The sequence below is a fragment of the Aythya ferina genome (genome assembly GCF_964211825.1).
Source record: "Aythya ferina genome assembly, chromosome: 5".
Taxonomy (NCBI): Eukaryota; Metazoa; Chordata; class Aves; order Anseriformes; family Anatidae; genus Aythya; species Aythya ferina.
In genome coordinates this window covers 38,615,630-38,632,772 of record NC_140301.1, presented here as the reverse complement: position 1 = coordinate 38,632,772, position 17,143 = coordinate 38,615,630, and the positions used below count along the sequence as shown (strand labels likewise).

Below are 17,143 nucleotides of genomic sequence, written 5' to 3'. Positions count from 1 at the left end.
GTTTGAAGCACTCCATCCTCCAACCCCTACAGCAACACAAGAAGAAAGGGAGGCAAGCTCAGGCAGCTATCAGCTGGTACTCTGCCTTAATACAACTTTCTTCCTTCACAACCTCCAACACAAGTGGATCACCTGGGAGAATGGACCTGCTGATCTCCCAGTAGCAGCTCTGGAGCAAGGACAAATCTTTTTTGTTGTCTAAAGCAACGCTGAAGGCCAACAAAAGAACAGGGAGCAGCTGCATGCATACAACACTGTCAAATCCCTCAAAATGGTGCCTTTCCCTCAAGAAGTAATATGAGGACACAGCTAGTGACCGTGCACCAAGCACAATCTAATTTTCAGCCTTTTTCTTTTCTGCTGATAAATAAAACCATACTGAGGAACAGCATGGACCTGACCATGACCACAAAGGAATGATCTGCACTGATTCACAAGTGATGTTATTTTTACTTAAACCCCCAAGTATATTGACAATACTCAGAGCAGTTTACTCCCTGGGGCACTCACGCTCTGGAACGGAGACGTTGTGAAGATTGTTCCCGATCAGCTGGGACTGAAAGGCAGAACTGAAGAAACCGTCCCCGGGACCACTACAAAATAGAGCAAAGAACACGTCAATTTGAAATCTGGCAAAACAAGCATACAAAACTATCATGCACTACCAATTTGTTTTTACAGAAGGAAAATGAAAAAAAAAAAAAAAAAAAGGAAAAAAGACAAAACCAGATGGCCTCAGGAGAAGACTGACGGGATTTGCCTAAGATGCACCTCTAATGCTGTGAATCACAACAGATAGGTGATACACACACTCTTGCAAGAAATTGCCCAGGGTCAGAAGGACTCGAGAACACAAAGATGTATGCCTTCTGGCACCATTAACCATCTTCGGAGGTGTTCTTCTAACAAATAAATTGACTCACTGTTGGCTCAGATATAACAAAGTCTGTCCCTGTGGCTCCTGAAGTCTTATATCCACTAATAGGTTAGAGGTAAAATCAGCTGACTTAACTGAAAATATAATAAATTTAATTTTATATTCTCTTTAATGGTGAAATGCTTTATTAATCTCATCTCTTAACATTAGCATGTGGGAAAGCATTACATATTTTATTGCTGTTGTGCTCCTTCCACATAAAAAGCATTCCTTAGTTGTAGGCATTCAGAGTAGTCTTTGGGCACACTTACTAGACATTTTTAATCACAGTCAAAGCTTTTTTCAGGAATGCGATGCCTTTTTTTTTTTTTTTTTTTTTATAGTTACAAAAAGGAATGGAGTTGAGACATTTTCAGGTCCAGGAAAGAAAGGGAAGAAAAAAAAGATAGAGAGTTTGGTCAGGATCCTTCCTTGGCACATCAAAGCCTCAAGCTCACACTCTGTTTCCCTGCCAGCTCAGCCAGAGCCTTTCTCTAAGAACAATGCAGGAGTCTGGGAAGGGAATTAAACAAAGACACAGCTTGTGGCTGTGCTTGTGACGCTGAAAATGGAGAAATCCATAATCAATGGTCTTTAAATCAAAGCACAGACAAATGATTTTTTTACTGGAAAAAAAAAATAAAATACCTTTTATTTAACACTGTAAAATGAACAGCAAACATGGCCGTGTAGAGGGCAAGCGGGAGCAGGATGAGGCAGAGTACACGAGCCAGTAAATGCTTCCCAAACATGACCTGTAATAAACACAACCTGGATCAAACAGCGTAGCTACAGACAACTCCACTACATACTCTGCAGGACCCTGAGTAGCAGTCTGCCATGCACACATGCGCAGCAGGCTGCAGAATTACCTCAAAGAGGCCTAGAGAAAGGTAAAAGCTTGGGCAGAGTTTGCTGTGCATCTCAAAAATGAGGAACTGGGGTAACCTTGACATTTCAGGCTCTTGGAGGGAAGATAAAAAAGACAATGGGACATTTTAATTTCCCCAATTACTGAATATCCCTAACTTTAGGGAAGGAGGCTGGGCAGCTCCCATTGACAAGACTTTGAAAACAAGAACCTTAACCTGTTTACCAGTGGTACACAACTTGACATAAAATCACAGCAAGGAAATGGCTTTTAGAATAGCAATCCTTAAAGGTAAGCAAAAGGGAAAATGAAAACATGATTGCACAAGCTTCTAGATACACCACTCCCAACAAGTGCAGATGTGGATGCAGTGAGGGCTAGATATGCTTCATTCACAGAAACCAGCTCACTTAGCAAAGATAGTATAATACTGCAACTTCTTTTGATGCTCCTCAGACAGCAGTTACAGAAAAGTCAGCAGCAAATCCTCTGAGCGTTTCAGCTGCCTCAACACAAAAGCAGAGCACTTGATTTAAAACACTGGGAGAGGTCGCTCGTACACAGGTGGCCAATATGTGGTTGCACATTCACATCTTCCTGACACTGCAGGTAACAGAGCACATAATATAAAGCACACAATGGGTAATAAATAGCTGTGGGAGGAGAAAATAGCTTAAACAGCAAAAATTGTTGCTAAATGTCCACATCTAACTACAAAGCTGATAAGGGCAAACACACTATCTTCCTTTTTCTTCCTATCACACAATCATTAAGCTAATCATTTTCCATCCGTTAATACCAGAGCCAAAGATTTCAGAAGTAACAGGGAAAGAGAAATGGTCTAAAATTTTGGGTGGACCCGTGCGGTGCCAGGAGTTGGACTTGATGATCCTTATGGGTCCCTTCCAACTCAGGATATTCTATGATTCCATGAGCTGAGCATTTTACAAAACAAAGAACCTACTGAAGTCAACAAGAGGCAGTTGCTCAGCCCAGGTTCTTGAGCAGAACATTTGATAACCACTGGACACTTGGAAAAACGCCGACTGATGGCACATAACCACATTTCTGTAGCACAGCACCATATGAGCTAACCTCCAGTTCCCCAGTCAAAATGACTGAAATATGCTTTGATCTGTGTGAAAAAGATTTGTACAACTACAGACGTCGATGCAAAGGCCAAAAAGAAAATGCACATGAAGGACAACACCAAGCAAAACAGAAGAGCGGTCCAAGTTAAGCTGAGAATTCTAGCAATCAAATTAGCCTCCAAAACCCTTCATGTAAATAATCATGAAGAGTTTCCTAACAAATGCAGAGAGAAATTATTCAGGCTTTGTGGGTTTGATCCTCGCTTTTTTCCCCCCCTCTCTCTTCACAAGCACTACAACTGCCAAATATTTTGTTATTCAGAAAGCATCTACCTTCTGGAGTAAATTTCTTTACATATTCTAACACTCAGGGGCTTGCTGCCTTTGCTGCCAGCAGCAGAAATGAAATCACTGTGCAGCCGTCTGCTGGCAGAAAGCTTAGACATGATGGATTTGTTCCATTTCAAATGCAATTAACTGACTCTGCTCAAGAAGCGCTTCTCCGGAGCCGGAACATTGCATCTTTGCAGCCCATGTTGATCCACATTAATCAGAGAAAACAGATCACACAGCAGGAATAGAAAAAGTCCCCCAAGTCCCCCACTGTTTATGATAAGGGCAAAAGCAGTAAGTGAAAGAAACAGGATTTTTAAGTTTCAGAAGAGGCTGAGACAAGAGGAGAACTGCACATCTCTTAAAAAGCGTGCTTGAAGAATTACTATTTTTTTCCTGCTGGTTGCCAGATAGCAAATGGGATATCAAGATAGTTCTCAGATTTCACAGCCCACAGACACAAAATGCAATAGATTAGAACAGGGCACCTAAATACACTAGGGATTTCTTAGAACTCACAGGAACTAAGTGGTGTGAAATCAAGCAGCCTACAGCTCCCTCCATCCTCAGGACGGGCTACAGAGACTGCATGTTACAGAGCTTGCCTATGGCTCCTGATGGACTACAGCATGCTACTGCCATGCAGCCGAGGCTGCTGCACTCCCATGAAGCCTGAGCTTGCTCTGCTTATGTAAACCAGGCACTGCACGACATGCCTGTCTGCCAGGTAGCACGTACTCCTCAGAAGGTCACATAACAGCACTGGAAATCTTGCTTTGGGCCGTTGTACAGCCATTGCCAATGAGCATTTTCAGCCTAAACTGAAATAAAATCCATCCAACTGGAAAGGCAATAGTTTCTCTCAGGAAAAAGCCACAACCTTTTTTTGTGCTCCTATGAGATACATATCCTGTTGTAGTATGTTTCCTAAAAGTGTACGGCAATAATTTTTCCATTGTAACTTTCACCTTTAATCTTCATCATCTACCTCAGGTGCCTGTTTGCTGCAGACAGAGCATCGCTGTTTGCTTCCATGGTTGTCAAAAACTAGGAGACTTACAAAGGCAAAAGAAAGTAAAACAAAAGAAACCCTTAGCATAAAGAGAAGTTTTTGACACTCACCAGTGACAGGCTGAGGTTCCCCAGCAAGTCCCACAGATCACAGATTGTGTTCAGACCAACCAAGAGGACTACAAAGAGGCCAACAAACTTTACCCCCATTGCTCCAGCAAGGTTCACCCCAGTCAGGCTCAGCCAGAACCACCAGGAGGCAGAAAACGGCCTGCGGGACAGACAGAGCAGGTCAGAGAGTAAATGATGGCTACAGGAATGGGAAGCTGCGATCAGGAAAACACACACCAGATCACCACCCTGCAAAGTTACATTCCATCTTCTTCCCAGGAGCCCATGAGGAATAGGAAGAAATGTTTTTCTTTAATTTTAGAACAATGGAAGGATACACTTGATACACCTTTCACACAAGCCCATCACTTAAGCCTAGGCAGCCCTGTATCTCTCCTTTCAGAGAGGGAACACAGACACAGGTATAAACTGAAATACTAGTTTAAAGAAAATCCCACGTGTCTGAAGATTAGGACTTTTGCTGCATAAAGATGCAAGCTTACATCAGAATGCTAAGGACACAGTGGAAGACAGAACAAATATAGCTACCACTTTCGGTAAAGCAGAAAGGCCACAGTGGAGAACATCTATCCAAAAAAACAAACAAAAGCTGCAGTAAAAAGCAATAAAATTGCAAACTAAACTAAAACTGAACCATAGAGAAAAGATGAGAGAAGATGACAGGAAATTTAAAAGCTTTTCACTGCTCACTCCTGATGCCTTGATAGTTGCATTTTGACTAAAAATCCCTGTGCCCTGCTAAACAACACAATAGAGCTGGCTTTTAATTGACATAAGATGAACTAGTTGGAGCTAATCCTGTTTTCCAAGACATGAGAGACAAGTTCGGGTCAAGGCACACAGAGCTACATCGTGAGCTGATCAAACCCTGCCCTACACCTCAGTGCCTGCACTCCCTGGGGGATGTGTTGTAGATGGGGACAGCCCTAGATGGCCTTACTTGGTGCTGCAGGCTGTGTTTCAGCCATGTGTGCTGCAATCATGCTAAGATTTATATGAGCAGTACTTAAATATTGCATGAAACAAAAAATGCTCATATCTAACACTATATTCTAAGCTTTTATGCCTTCGAATTCTGGATGTATTATGCAGTAAGTTCTCTCTACAACACAGGCACAAAGAAGCTTTCTGACATATCCAGACTCCTATAAATCATCACTCCCCTCTCAGCAAGTCTACAGCAAACATCTCGAGCAATTTAACTGCTTTATTCAGAAACATCCTGGCTCTATTTCCCTTAAATTTTTGGTACCAATTTCCTTAAACACAACAAATGTCAGTCTTTGCCTTGACTAGCAGGATTTTCTAAATGCTCACAGGATTACAGTCACTGTTAAGCTGTGTTTCTCTGTTCTGGAGACAAAAGCGACTGTGTCAAAATGGCATATTAATATTTTTGCCATTAAGGAGCAAAGCTTTAAACAGGCTATAAACATCTTTCATTCCTATGTTTCTAACCTACAACGCCCTATACCACATTCTTTCCTGCCAAGGATTTTTAAAAGCTTTAGCATTCATTTTCAAGATTTGCAGTTCCATGAACTATTTCTGCTGAAGTTTCCTTTCCCTGCAAAAACGATCTATTTAAGTTTCCATCCTGGCCTACCCTAGCCATGATTCTTTCTCCCTTGTTTCACAAACCTTTGTTTCACAGTTTTATCTCCCCTACCACAAGCCATTTTCACCTCCAAGTTTCCTGAAACAATCTGATCTCAGCCATTCACCCAGACTATCAAGTGTCAGACACATTCTAGGACTTTATTCATGTAAAAGTTGAGTACCAATAGCTTAAAAACAAAACAAACAAAAAAAATCACTTTATCTTACCTATCTGCACAGGCGTTACATTTCACCATACTCAGAACAGCTCCCATCAGGAAGAACATCAGAATGGGGTCCAGCAGAATATACTGGGACAAAGTAATACAGCCCGTATCTGCAGAGAGACACGGGTATCAGAAATGGGACTGCCAATTAAAAATCGTCATATAAAACAGAGTAACTTGGCTTCTGGAAGCCTCTCTCATTAAGCACAGTATCCTGCAAGGTAAGTCATGACGATCCTCTGAACAATTAACCTGTTCAATTTTGCTGTGGCAGCAACACCTACCAAAAATAAGGATGCAAGCTGTGAGTAAGGCTGCTGGCAGCGACTTGGACAGTTCCAGCACTGTGAGGTAGGCGAAGGGAACCAGGCAGGAGCCAAGGAACGCACAGAACTGCAGGAAAAGATTATGAGAGAAGTTATAACCTTCACCAAGGTGAACACAAACACACACAACCCCTTTCCCTTCCTTCATGCTATATACCCACCAATTACAGGGGGTGCTGCAGTTACTGAATTGACTCAGATCATCAGAAAAAGCTGAATGCTCAAAGATATCATGCAGAGAACAGCTGCTTACTCTGCTCTGTCTCTAGAGGTGTCAGCAACAACAGTTAGTCATTCTCTTTCTAGACTGCACCAGGTATCCATAAAAACATATGTCAAGTAGACACATTACACATCCATCAGGCTCAACTCATTTTAACAAGATATTAGCATATGAAATCTAAGAACAGAATATATTGTATCTTACATCTTTAGCAGACCAATATCACCTCCTCTTCTCAAATGAGAGCGAGAGTAGTTGGAGGACGAAGAACAGATCAACACAAAAGAAAGCAGCATCACAATGAAATTCTCCCTCTTTAGCACTTCTCCCACTTCAGACTCAGGGCAACAGAGCTACAAATTGCTGGAGACTTGGAAAGTAAACCAAGAAAACAGACCTTCCTGTTTTCATCCTTCTTTTTAGGCACCAGCAACTGGCAACTTTCGTCTTTTGACCTGTGTTATCTGCTGCCAGGTTTATGGCTCTAGGTCTTCCTGGGTAACAGCAGAGCCATAGTTTCAGGTAGAATACCACTGAACAGTAATTCCTGCCATCAGCTCATTCAGCTCAGCGTCACTGGAGGTGGCAGCAAATGATCCTGGCTTTCCTGAAATCCCTGGTATCTTAGCCAGCAGGGACTCCAGCAGAATAGCCAGGCACGACAGGGTGAGGAGAAGCCCAAGCTCAGCAACAATCCCCTTGTAGGACAGGCAATATATCCCTCCTACTCAGGAGTCTAGTCCCTCTAATTAGTAGCAAGAGATTCCCTCGAGAATCACCTCTCTTTTTCACCCGGCCTGTCACAGCTAGACGCCAGGACTTATTCACAATACAGCCACCAACACTTTTCTAAGGAGCTTAGAGACAAGGCACAAGGCTAAAGAGACCTCTGACCTAATCCACTAAAGCTGCTCTGAAGACGTAATACTCTTACTGAAAAGCACAGGAGAGCTAAAAAGCTTGATACTAGCCTGTAACGCCTTACCCCTCTCATTCCCATGTAGTTGTGCTGTTCGTATCTGTCTCCTGGCTTTTGGAATGGAAATGTGCCATCATATCCACTAAGGTAGCCAGCAAGTCCAATCAGCATCTGCAGAAACAAATAAAAAAGTGAAAAAAACGTTCAGGGAATCACACTGGAGGGAGAATCCAAACCAGCAGTTGTTAAGATTTGCATACAAGCCAAGTCTGATTCATGTGATAACAACTGAATTCAGACACATCTCCAAACAACAGTTTCTGTACAGAATCCATAGCATCCATGTTGCCCTTGTCTAAAAGCAACATCAGAAGGGCTCATAAGGACTTTGGCTGACTCTAAGTACAACTGCAGGCTCAGGAGAAGTAACCACATGTGGGATTTATCAGAGAGAATTCTGTCTCCACAGATTATCCCCTAGCTCCCTATTCCCACAGTTTAAGGGGGTTCAGACTGAAAGAAAGACAACCTGAGGTAGAAGGAACCATCATCAACACTGCACAAAACTTCCTTTGCTGCTAGAACAAGTTCTTCTGTTCCTGAACAGCAGCTCAGGGCTCTCAAGGCCCTTTGTGGTAGGCACCTGATTTGCACACAGGCTGTCAGAAACTGGCTCCTCTGATCTGCACGCCCTGATTAGACACCCCTCCAGACCACACAGGTCTCACATTCATCTTTTAACTTCCATCTGCCTGAGCCTTTCCAATACCCAACAGGCAACACAGTTTTGCTTTCCCATCCTCGAAGCATTTTCCCAGAGAAGAAAAGCTGCAAGCTGAAACTCTGCATACAAAACACTAATACCGTGACACCAGCAGCTTGGGGGCCGCTGCCATTTGGCCAGGGGGGAGGGGAGGGGAGGGGAGGGGAGGCTGCTGTGGGCTCCCCCCGCCTCCTGAACGCAGCGGGGCCGTTTACCTTCCCCAGCGGAGGGTGGACATCGAAGAAGAAGGTCCGGTTGATGTAGTAGCTCCCCATCTTCCCGAAGTGGGTTTCATCCCAACTGGAAAAGACAGACACAACACACAACCCTGAAGACAAAAACACCGAGGGAGGTCCTTTATTCCCCGTACTTTTTAATCTTACAGGGGGTCAGTGCCACGCAGCCCACGCGGCACAACCCGTCAACCTGACGGGGCGCCCGCAGCCCGCGCCGTGCCCGTACCAGACGTGCGGCGGCTCCGGCAGGCGGTGGAAGCGGGAGGCGAAGCTGAGCAGGGTGACGAGAGCCAGCACCGACCGCGACCCCGCCGGGCCGGCCGGCGGCCGAGCCGCGAGCGAGGCGGGACGGGGGGAGGCGGCCCGCGGGGGCGGGGGGGGCCCCGGCTGCCGGCGGGAGCCCCGGGAGCGCAGCGGGCCCGGCCCGGCGCGGCCGCCCCCCGGCGGCGGCATGGCGGGGGCTCGGCGGGGGCCCGGCGGGACGCGGCGGCCGCACGGCAAATGGAGGCGGGGGAGGGGCGCGGGGCACGCCGGGAGTTGTAGTCCTCGGGGCCGCCGCCATGAGCTCGGCCGCAGCCAAGGTAGCGGGGGCTGAGGCCGCGGGGAGCGGACCCGGCGCGGTGGGAGGAGGGGGTCGGCTGGGGCTTCTCGTCTTTTTCTCGTCTTTTCTGCAGAAATTCTGCACGTGGCTTCAGTTTCCTCAGTTTGATTCCCAGGGGTGTGTTATTATTGCACTGGCAGCTGCTGAGAGCCTGGCAGTCGCTCCGGCTGTCCTATTTATTCAGAGCAAACGCCTCGAGGCAGCAGCCAGGTCCCCAGATGTCTTCCCGACCTCACAGCACGTCGGTGAGCTCTGACACCCACAGCCCGTGCAGCTGGCTACAATTCAAAGTTTTCAACCTGCCTGGCTGTGTTTGCGTGTCCTGGGCACAGATGTGGGGGCATGGTCCTCTTCTCATTGGCTTTAGCATAAAGCCTTCCCCCCCCAGCTGAGGTAACAGGGAGAGGCGAGGGGCGATTTGTGTTTCCTGGAGCACACTGCACGCAGTGACCATGGCATCGGAAAAGGTGAGCGCTTGGGTGGGTGAAAGCACCTGGGAGAGCTGCCTCGGTGCTGCAGTCCTGGTGCAGGTGAGCTGCCTGCAGTCTTAGCATTCACCCTGAGCAGCAGGAGCTCCTCTCACTTAGAAGGAGGTCTGGCCCTGCCCTCCGTGGCTGGAAAAGCGATTTGATGCCACTCAAGTGCCCAGTGCAGGTGCTTGGCAAAATCAGTGGGGAATTTGCTTCGAGAATCCGTGACAGCACAGCAGTCAGCAGCATCTGGTAGGAGCAAAGAGGGAAACATTGTAGGGGATAATTTTAAGATTGTTTGTGTGTGTTTAGAAACAGATGAAACTAATTACAGAGCCAGCTTGAAAAGCAGTGGCACAACCTGTACACCCAGAACAGGAACAGTCGCTTCCAGAAAAGCACCCTCCTCTGGCAAAACTTGCTCTGCTTTATCCTAAACTTCCTGAAATGCACTGGCCCCCTTAAAATATTCTTTTATTCCCACCATATAACTACTTTATCTTTCTCTCCTCAGCCGATACTTTATGGCTATTTCCGAAGCTCCTGTTCATGGAGAGTGAGAATTGGTAAGTTCCAGTTTTACTGCAGCATCCTCCCCTTCACAAACTGAATTAATCAGTCACTTATTAAGAGAGAGATCAGCAAACATGAACCTGGGACAGTGACATTGCATTTTCTCCACCTTCTCTAGAGTGGGAGGGAACACCACAGCGTACCTCGAGCTGGGGGAAGGGGTAGGAGCAGACAGGAGGATTTCCACTTAGCACAGAATCTGAGAATATCTCCTGTAGCCATCTGACATTCAAGAGGCAGTGGGAAGCGGGAGGGGAGTACATGGCTTCTGCAAACTTCTACCTAGACTCCAAACTAGAGGGCAGAAGCAGCAGCAGTTCCTTGCCTGTGGACAAGCCCTGCTTGATGGGCTTTGGAAGATTTTTCCCTTCCCTTGGTATTTTTTGGAGATTTGTCTGTGCAGCTAGTTAGAGAGAATGACTCCTTTTGTAAAGCTAACATGATGCAGATGGCTGTTTCTGCCGCATTATTTAGTGGTACCCTACATTCTGTTGTACACCCGTACTGCATCAGACTGTGATCTGCCTTGATCCTGAGAGCTAAGCAGGGCTGAGAATGGACCCTGCTTAGACTGAGATAGCTTGGAAAATGATTTGGCAGGCAAAAACTGGATCCCCTGCCCTGCCTAAGCCCCCCATCAGGAAGGGCTATGTTGCAAAGAATGACAAAGCTTGTCAGTGTTTTTGCCAGGACTGATCTTTTGTGCTTTGGTCCTTCGTTTGCACTTGATTTTTCAAAGATCACTATCTTCTCATTGGATTCAAGCTGCCTTTTCTCAAGGGATAGGGTCTTTTCTACTTTTAAAGCCTTCTTTTTTCCCAAATGGAGATGGTAACATTTCCCTGAGGAAATGAAACTTGCCTCAGCGTGCCTGTCTGAAGCTGTGTTCTCTGTTCTCCCTAGCACTGGCTCTGAAAGGGATTGCCTATGACCAGGTGCCAGTGAACCTCCTGAAGGATGGGGGGCAGCAGGTAAGGATACAGCTACTGTTGGTCCCTCCAGGGGTGCTGAACTTGGGGATCATCAGGAGAATTGGGATCAGCACTAGAACGTTCACAGGGAAAGTCACTGCATTCCACACTGCTTCTCTGTAATAGGTGCTTTCAAACAGTATTCCCTGGCATGCAAGGCAGAAGAAGATGACTGCAGGAGACCACAGGTTTTCTCCTCTGCCTTAAACATCGGTGACTGAATTTCATAAGGCTGAGGATCTTGATGAGGAAGCTTGATGTGCCAGTATAGGCTGAGATGGAGTTGGAGAGCTAGAATGGTAATAGTAACACTGCTGTGGTACCACCCATCCTGAGCTTGTATTGATGGTTTATAAAGATGTAAGGCAGTCTGGCCATGGATGCAGTGATCCCTGAGCCCCAGCAAGAACTTGCTGTAGGCTAACAGTATAGTGTAATGTACCATGAATATTAGTACTGAGGTAGAGGGAAAAGTCAGGTTAAAACAAGAAAAAAAAATTGCTAACTGGGTTCAAGGGGAAGAAAAGAAGAATAATTTCTGGTTGCAGTAATCTCAGGTTCATTTCCACAGCTTTCTGCTGAATTTAAAGCAGTGAATCCAATGCAGCAAGTCCCAGCCTTGAAAATTGATGGCATCACCCTTTCTCAGTCGGTGAGTTAACAGCCACTTTCTTGCTAGTCATTCACCCCTAGCCTGCTGCCCAGGCTGGAGGGGAAGGCTTTTCTTTGTGTCTTCCCCCAGAGCTTTCCTTTGTGCATTACAAAACTTAAGGCATTTGTGATAACTAAAAGAATCCCACTTGGGGGTAGAAAAAGCATGTAGTTCCTACTAGGAAACTCCTATTTAAACTCAACTTGGCTTTGGTTCAAAATCCCACCTTATACTGAACAGTGTGTAGTCTGGTTTAGAAGGCTGTGCCAGGGTTTGCGTGAAATTACAGCAGGGACAAATCAGAAGATCCCAACCAAACATCCAAGGGGATATGCAGTTGCTTAGATTAGTAACAAACTCCATTCAAAAGCTGTTTTATTCTGCTGGACCAGCCAGAAATTCTCCTTTCCTAGGTGTTCAGGATGCATACGTTTCCTCTGCTCCCCAGTAACCTCCCCTTATCTCTTTGTTCATTACAGCTAGCTATAATTCATTATTTAGAAGACACGCGTCCTAACCCCAGACTCCTGCCCCAAGATCCAAAGAAGAGAGCCCAAGTCAGAGTGATCTCGGATCACATTGCCTCTGGCATTCAGCCACTCCAGGTATTGCTTTTTCATATCCATACAAATGAGAAAAACAGAATGGATTTCCAGGAGTCTGTGTGTGTTCAAAGCTCAGTCTCTGCTGCTGGCCAGTAGAGTGGCAGACCTGAAGTCTGTGTGTTAGCAAATGAAATCTGTACTTAGCCTCTGCCTAATCTGTGAATGGCAACAGGATTTCATACAAAGAAAATCCTACAGCACCCCAGGGTTCTTTCCAGGAACAACTGAACCCGTATCTGTGATTCATACGGTTTCACTGCAGGGTCTACAATGTTGTAGGAAGAAGGAGTGACCCTAAGGGCACAGGCAAAAAGGATACCCTGACAGCTGCTATTACAAAACAGACCCAGGAGAGAGAGTGAGCAGGGTGCATCGTTCACTGAGGGTGAGGTCAGGCAGAGCACTCAGGTTTGGCACCTCCTCATCCCTCCTCCCTGCCAGCTGCAGTCAATCTAACCTGGAGATCGCTTACCTTTACAGAACTTGAGCGTCCTGAAACAAATGGGGGAGAGAAAAACAGAATGGGCTCAGAAGTGCATTGCGTCTGGCTTCCAAGGTACATCCTGTCTGCAAAATGATCCACACTTTGAGTACCCTTCAAAACTCTGTGGTATAGCACACAGGGGCCCTACTTTGTCCTCAACCAGAACAACAGATTGCCTTAGGCTCGTGTGCTGGGTTCTACCCTGCTGGGAGACAAAATGCTCTTCTTACCCAGAATCCCATGTCGAGGACTGCTAGCTCTCCAGGGTCTTGGAGGGAAAACACTGTCCATAGTGTACTTCCAGTGCTACACAGAGAAGAGGGAAAGCCTCGGGCTGTTCTCTACACTGCAGCAGTTGATTCACCCTGAAGCACAAGGGCTGACAGCACTTCTGCTTCTCACCCAGCTGCTCCCAAACTAGTGGCTTTCGCTTTGAAGTTCTATCAACCAATATTGGCATGATTTTTTTTCTGTATACAAAAGACATCTGATGGCAAACTCCCACAGAATTCAGCAAGTAGAATTCAGCAAGTATTTCTGTACTTCCCAATGAGAAACACAGAGCTTTTTGTTTCCTCAGAACCCTTTTGCCCATACGCTAGAATGACAGCCCTATCTTCACTTCTAGATAGATACAAACTGACCGAATCTTTGTAATTTTTCTCCTTCCCACTCTCGCATATCTCCACATTGTGCTCTTAGTATTTCAGCTGCATTGCCCAAAACAGCTGAAATCACCCTGGGTACTAAAATGCTGAAGGACACTAAAGACTCCCATAACTGTGCTGTTGTAGGATTTCTGTTCTTTCTACTTTCTAGATTCTGCCCCAGATTGCTCCTTTTTCATCCTCAGCTCAGAGCTGAAATGCTCTTGTTCACAATTCCCAGTCTAAAAGGTCTCTGGGGTTCCTTCCAAATGAGTTTTCAATGCCTTACTCCAATGCACCCTCTCTTGACAGCACTGGAACAGGTTCTGCAGCGGACTGCTGGACGCTACTGTGTGGGCGATGAGGTAAGTACCTGAGAAAGTGTTGTGTATCACTGGAGAACTGGAAGCCCCAGCATATTACATAAGCTAGAAAAGGGAATTAGTTGTGGAGAGACAGCACAACCACATCCTGTATCTGAAGTTACATACTGTGCCTACACCACAGGAAAAACAGCTGCATGGAGCCTACTTTGGCCATTACTGACTTGCAAATAGTTACAAAGATGTTTATTTGTTCCTGCCTATAACATATTCATAGCCAGATTTGCAGCTCTATCTAGGATCTGGGAACTGGCTGCCACTAAATGATGTGGGAACAGTTTAAATATCTTTCATCCTGAGTAGATTTGGAGTTCAAAGTGTCCTGTTGTAGGGACAAAGCTTGGCTCAAGAAACAGATTCATTTTGTAACTTGGTCCTGTGTGAGCTTTAACCAAGTTGTATAATTTTCCTGCTCTGTTTCTTCAGTTTTATCATGGGCAGATTTCAGAAAGAAATTGCATGCAAGCTGTTCTGACCCTTTCCAAGCAAGGGTCACTTAGGTCTTTTCCATTTAGCTGCCCTGTTTAGTGGGCAATCAGATCTTTCCTATAAAAGGCTGGCAGAAAAGGAAGGCTCCTGCAATATCCTGTGATGCAGAGGATTGTACAGCAGGAGCATTGTGGAGCTCTTGATGGGCAAAGACTAGTTAATGAGATCTTATGCTGAAAAATGTGTTCCCAAAACGGTGCCCGGAGTTCCATGACCTGGAGAATGGTGTGGGCATCTTTTGTGCAGATAGGCAGCTAAATGTATCCCTGAGTCTCTTCAGAATGCATCCCTGAGCTTGTGTGCAAAAGCCCTATCATTCAGCTGGTCTTGATTCTTGTTGGGAGTTTTTTGATGCTCCTGCAATGCAAACAAGTGAAATTTACACATCTTTTCCCAGCTATGCAACACACACAGCCTAGTCTGCTCCCTCTGCAGCTTGCCAGCAGACTTGTTTGCTCAGTGGTGGTTGCTATAGAAGCAGTGTGTGCTTGAGGTCATCATGATCAGCTGGTAAATACCAAGATCCCTAAAGGCTGATCACTTCTTTTATTAGTGATTTCTGTAAGTTTCCTGTCCTTGTACCTTGTGGTATTTAAGCTCATTTAAATAATGAGCTCTACACAACAAAACAACTTATGAAATCTTATCAGATGCTACTGGCTGATAGCGTAATTACTGACCCCTTTTCTCTGTGCTCCATTTGCAGGTTTCCATGGCTGATCTGTGCTTGGTGCCTCAAGTTGCCAATGCTGAAAGGTAATTAATGCTAAACTGTTAGCCTTAGGTACTCTTTAAGGGCACCTAATCTTGGAAATAAGAAGCTGGGCTGTCTTCTCAGGGGTCCCTGTAGGAAACCTGATTTATGTCCTTAGGAAAGCTAAGGCTGCTTGCACCCCACATCCTCTCTCCCTCTTTGTCTTATGCTTACTCTGCATGTGGGGTAGGGGGTGGGGGAGAGAAATCTGGCTATATTTGTTGAAAAGCCTAAACCTATGCAAGTAGTGACTGCGAGATTTCCTGGCAAGCCACAGTGCCCTCTTACCATAAGCTGAACACTATGTAAAAACCTACTGAACTTGGAGGAAATAAGTAGCCTAACTTTCCTCTACCATTTATTTTTAAACCTACAGGAATTAGTCTTTTTTCTTAAGGCAAATGCACCCCAGCCTATGAGATTCACCCACACTGGGCAGGCACAGCACACTGCTCTATCCTGCTCAGCGCTGCACTGGCTGGCTGATTGTACCTCACAAATCCTCTTCCTTTTGCAGATTCAATGTGGATCTGGGTCCATATCCCACAATAACTAGAATAAACAAAGCCCTCCTGGAGCTAGAGGCATTCAAAGTAAGCCACCCATCCCGGCAACCAGACACTCCTGCAGAGTTGCGAGCTTGAAGCCCTTCTACCCATTAAATCAAGTAAGCTGGAATGGCAAAGGGGACAACAGCCACAGCTTGAGTAGGACTTGGTGCCAGCCAGAAGCCCTGTACTCATGTCTCACTGTCACTTTGATGGGAAGGACAGAGGAAAGCCTTATTGCTGCAGAAGTAGCCTCAAGGAATTACAGAAGCTGTGCCTGTGCTAGGAAGCTTGCAGCTACTTCTGAATATATTTTTCTAACTTCTGTATGTCCATGAAACAGATTAAAGCAGAAACATCAGAATGGAATTATCAGAAGCCCTCTTTGTATAGCTTTGGACTGTGGTATGTAGCCATAGACATCTAAGGGGCGTTAAACCAATTCCAGATTCCACACAGGGGCTTCTCCTTTCCACTGTCTCTAGAAAGGACATAAAGGAACAGCATACACAGTGCACTGCTAATGCAGCACACCTCTTGTCCTTGAAGCTGCCTTAGAGCTATGGCATAATCCTCAATGCCATGGATATGAGCAGTAAGGGCTAATACCTGACAGCTGAGAGTTTATTCCTAACCCATGATGGGTCCCTCTAGGCAGGAGAGCCAACAGTCAGCAGCTCTGCCACTCCCTGCAAGAGAATTACTGCCTGGCACAACTGATTTGTACCTCTTCCATATATCTGCAAGAAGTAAAGGTCTGCCTAGAGCAAAGCAGGTGTGCTGTAGTCAGCAAGACTACAGCTCACTGCCAGATGGTGAAAATGATGGCATTCTTTTCCTTTTCCCATCCTCAGACACTGCTCTAGGAATTTTCCTAGTCCTCATCTGCAAACTGTTTCCCAAGGGAATCCAAACTTTTTTCTTTCCCACCAAGCCAGAAACTTGCTGGTACTCTGACTGTGAGGAATTTCCAGCCTGCAGCAGTAAGTCCCATTCCACCCATCCCAAATGAAACCACACACCTGAGTGACCTTCAGAGCTCAGAGCACCCCAGAAATTCAAGCCCAGAAACCTGTAAGTCAAGAAGGAAAAGCAGAAGCCTGTGATTGTGTTTCTGTGCAGGCTTAGCTCAGCTCCCACCGAAATTTCAGCAAACAAGCCCAGGTGCCAAGCCAGTGATACAGGAGGGCATTTCTGCCAATCTAATGCTGTGTATCAGCTGCCCTAAGAGGGCAATACCCACAGCATTCAGAAAGACTTTACAAAACAGTGATAATCCTGTGCCAAGGCAGCATTCACCTGCATATAGAAACTTGGAC

At 45.8% G+C, this 17,143-nt stretch overlaps 2 protein-coding genes across 8 annotated transcripts in view; one reads left to right on the top strand and one right to left on the bottom strand.

Moving 5' to 3' along the window:
- POMT2 (protein O-mannosyltransferase 2) overlaps positions 1-9,138 on the bottom strand; it is a 28,222-nt gene extending 19,084 nt beyond the window's left edge. The window contains exons 1-8 of one of the 2 annotated variants that reach the window (XM_084520845.1): positions 8,874-9,138; positions 8,627-8,711; positions 7,715-7,819; positions 6,465-6,573; positions 6,182-6,290; positions 4,334-4,493; positions 1,565-1,671; positions 511-593 (exon numbers count right to left, since the gene is read on the bottom strand). In XM_084520845.1, the coding sequence (XP_084376971.1) occupies positions 511-593; positions 1,565-1,671; positions 4,334-4,493; positions 6,182-6,290; positions 6,465-6,573; positions 7,715-7,819; positions 8,627-8,711; positions 8,874-9,100 (985 nt within the window). In that variant the 5' untranslated portion in view covers positions 9,101-9,138. The remainder of the gene's footprint in view (positions 1-510; positions 594-1,564; positions 1,672-4,333; positions 4,494-6,181; positions 6,291-6,464; positions 6,574-7,714; positions 7,820-8,626; positions 8,712-8,873) is intronic. The other variant, XM_084520846.1, reaches the window with a different exon arrangement.
- On the top strand, positions 8,594-16,193 carry GSTZ1 (glutathione S-transferase zeta 1). 6 transcript variants are annotated; one of them, XM_084520854.1, is made up of 10 exons: positions 8,594-8,660; positions 8,797-8,927; positions 10,233-10,284; positions 11,195-11,262; positions 11,834-11,914; positions 12,394-12,519; positions 13,000-13,075; positions 13,963-14,015; positions 15,229-15,278; positions 15,794-16,193. In XM_084520854.1, the coding sequence occupies exons 5-10, from the start codon at positions 11,864-11,866 to the stop codon at positions 15,918-15,920; spliced, it is 483 nt and encodes a 160-aa protein (XP_084376980.1). In that variant the 5' UTR covers positions 8,594-8,660; positions 8,797-8,927; positions 10,233-10,284; positions 11,195-11,262; positions 11,834-11,863; the 3' UTR covers positions 15,921-16,193. The 6 variants fall into 6 exon arrangements, with proteins under 6 accessions (XP_084376980.1, XP_084376979.1, XP_084376981.1 ...); XM_084520853.1 differs by having other exon boundaries at positions 8,605-8,695; XM_084520855.1 differs by lacking the exon at positions 8,797-8,927 and having other exon boundaries at positions 8,612-8,763.
- The last annotated feature ends 950 nt before the right edge of the window (positions 16,194-17,143 follow it).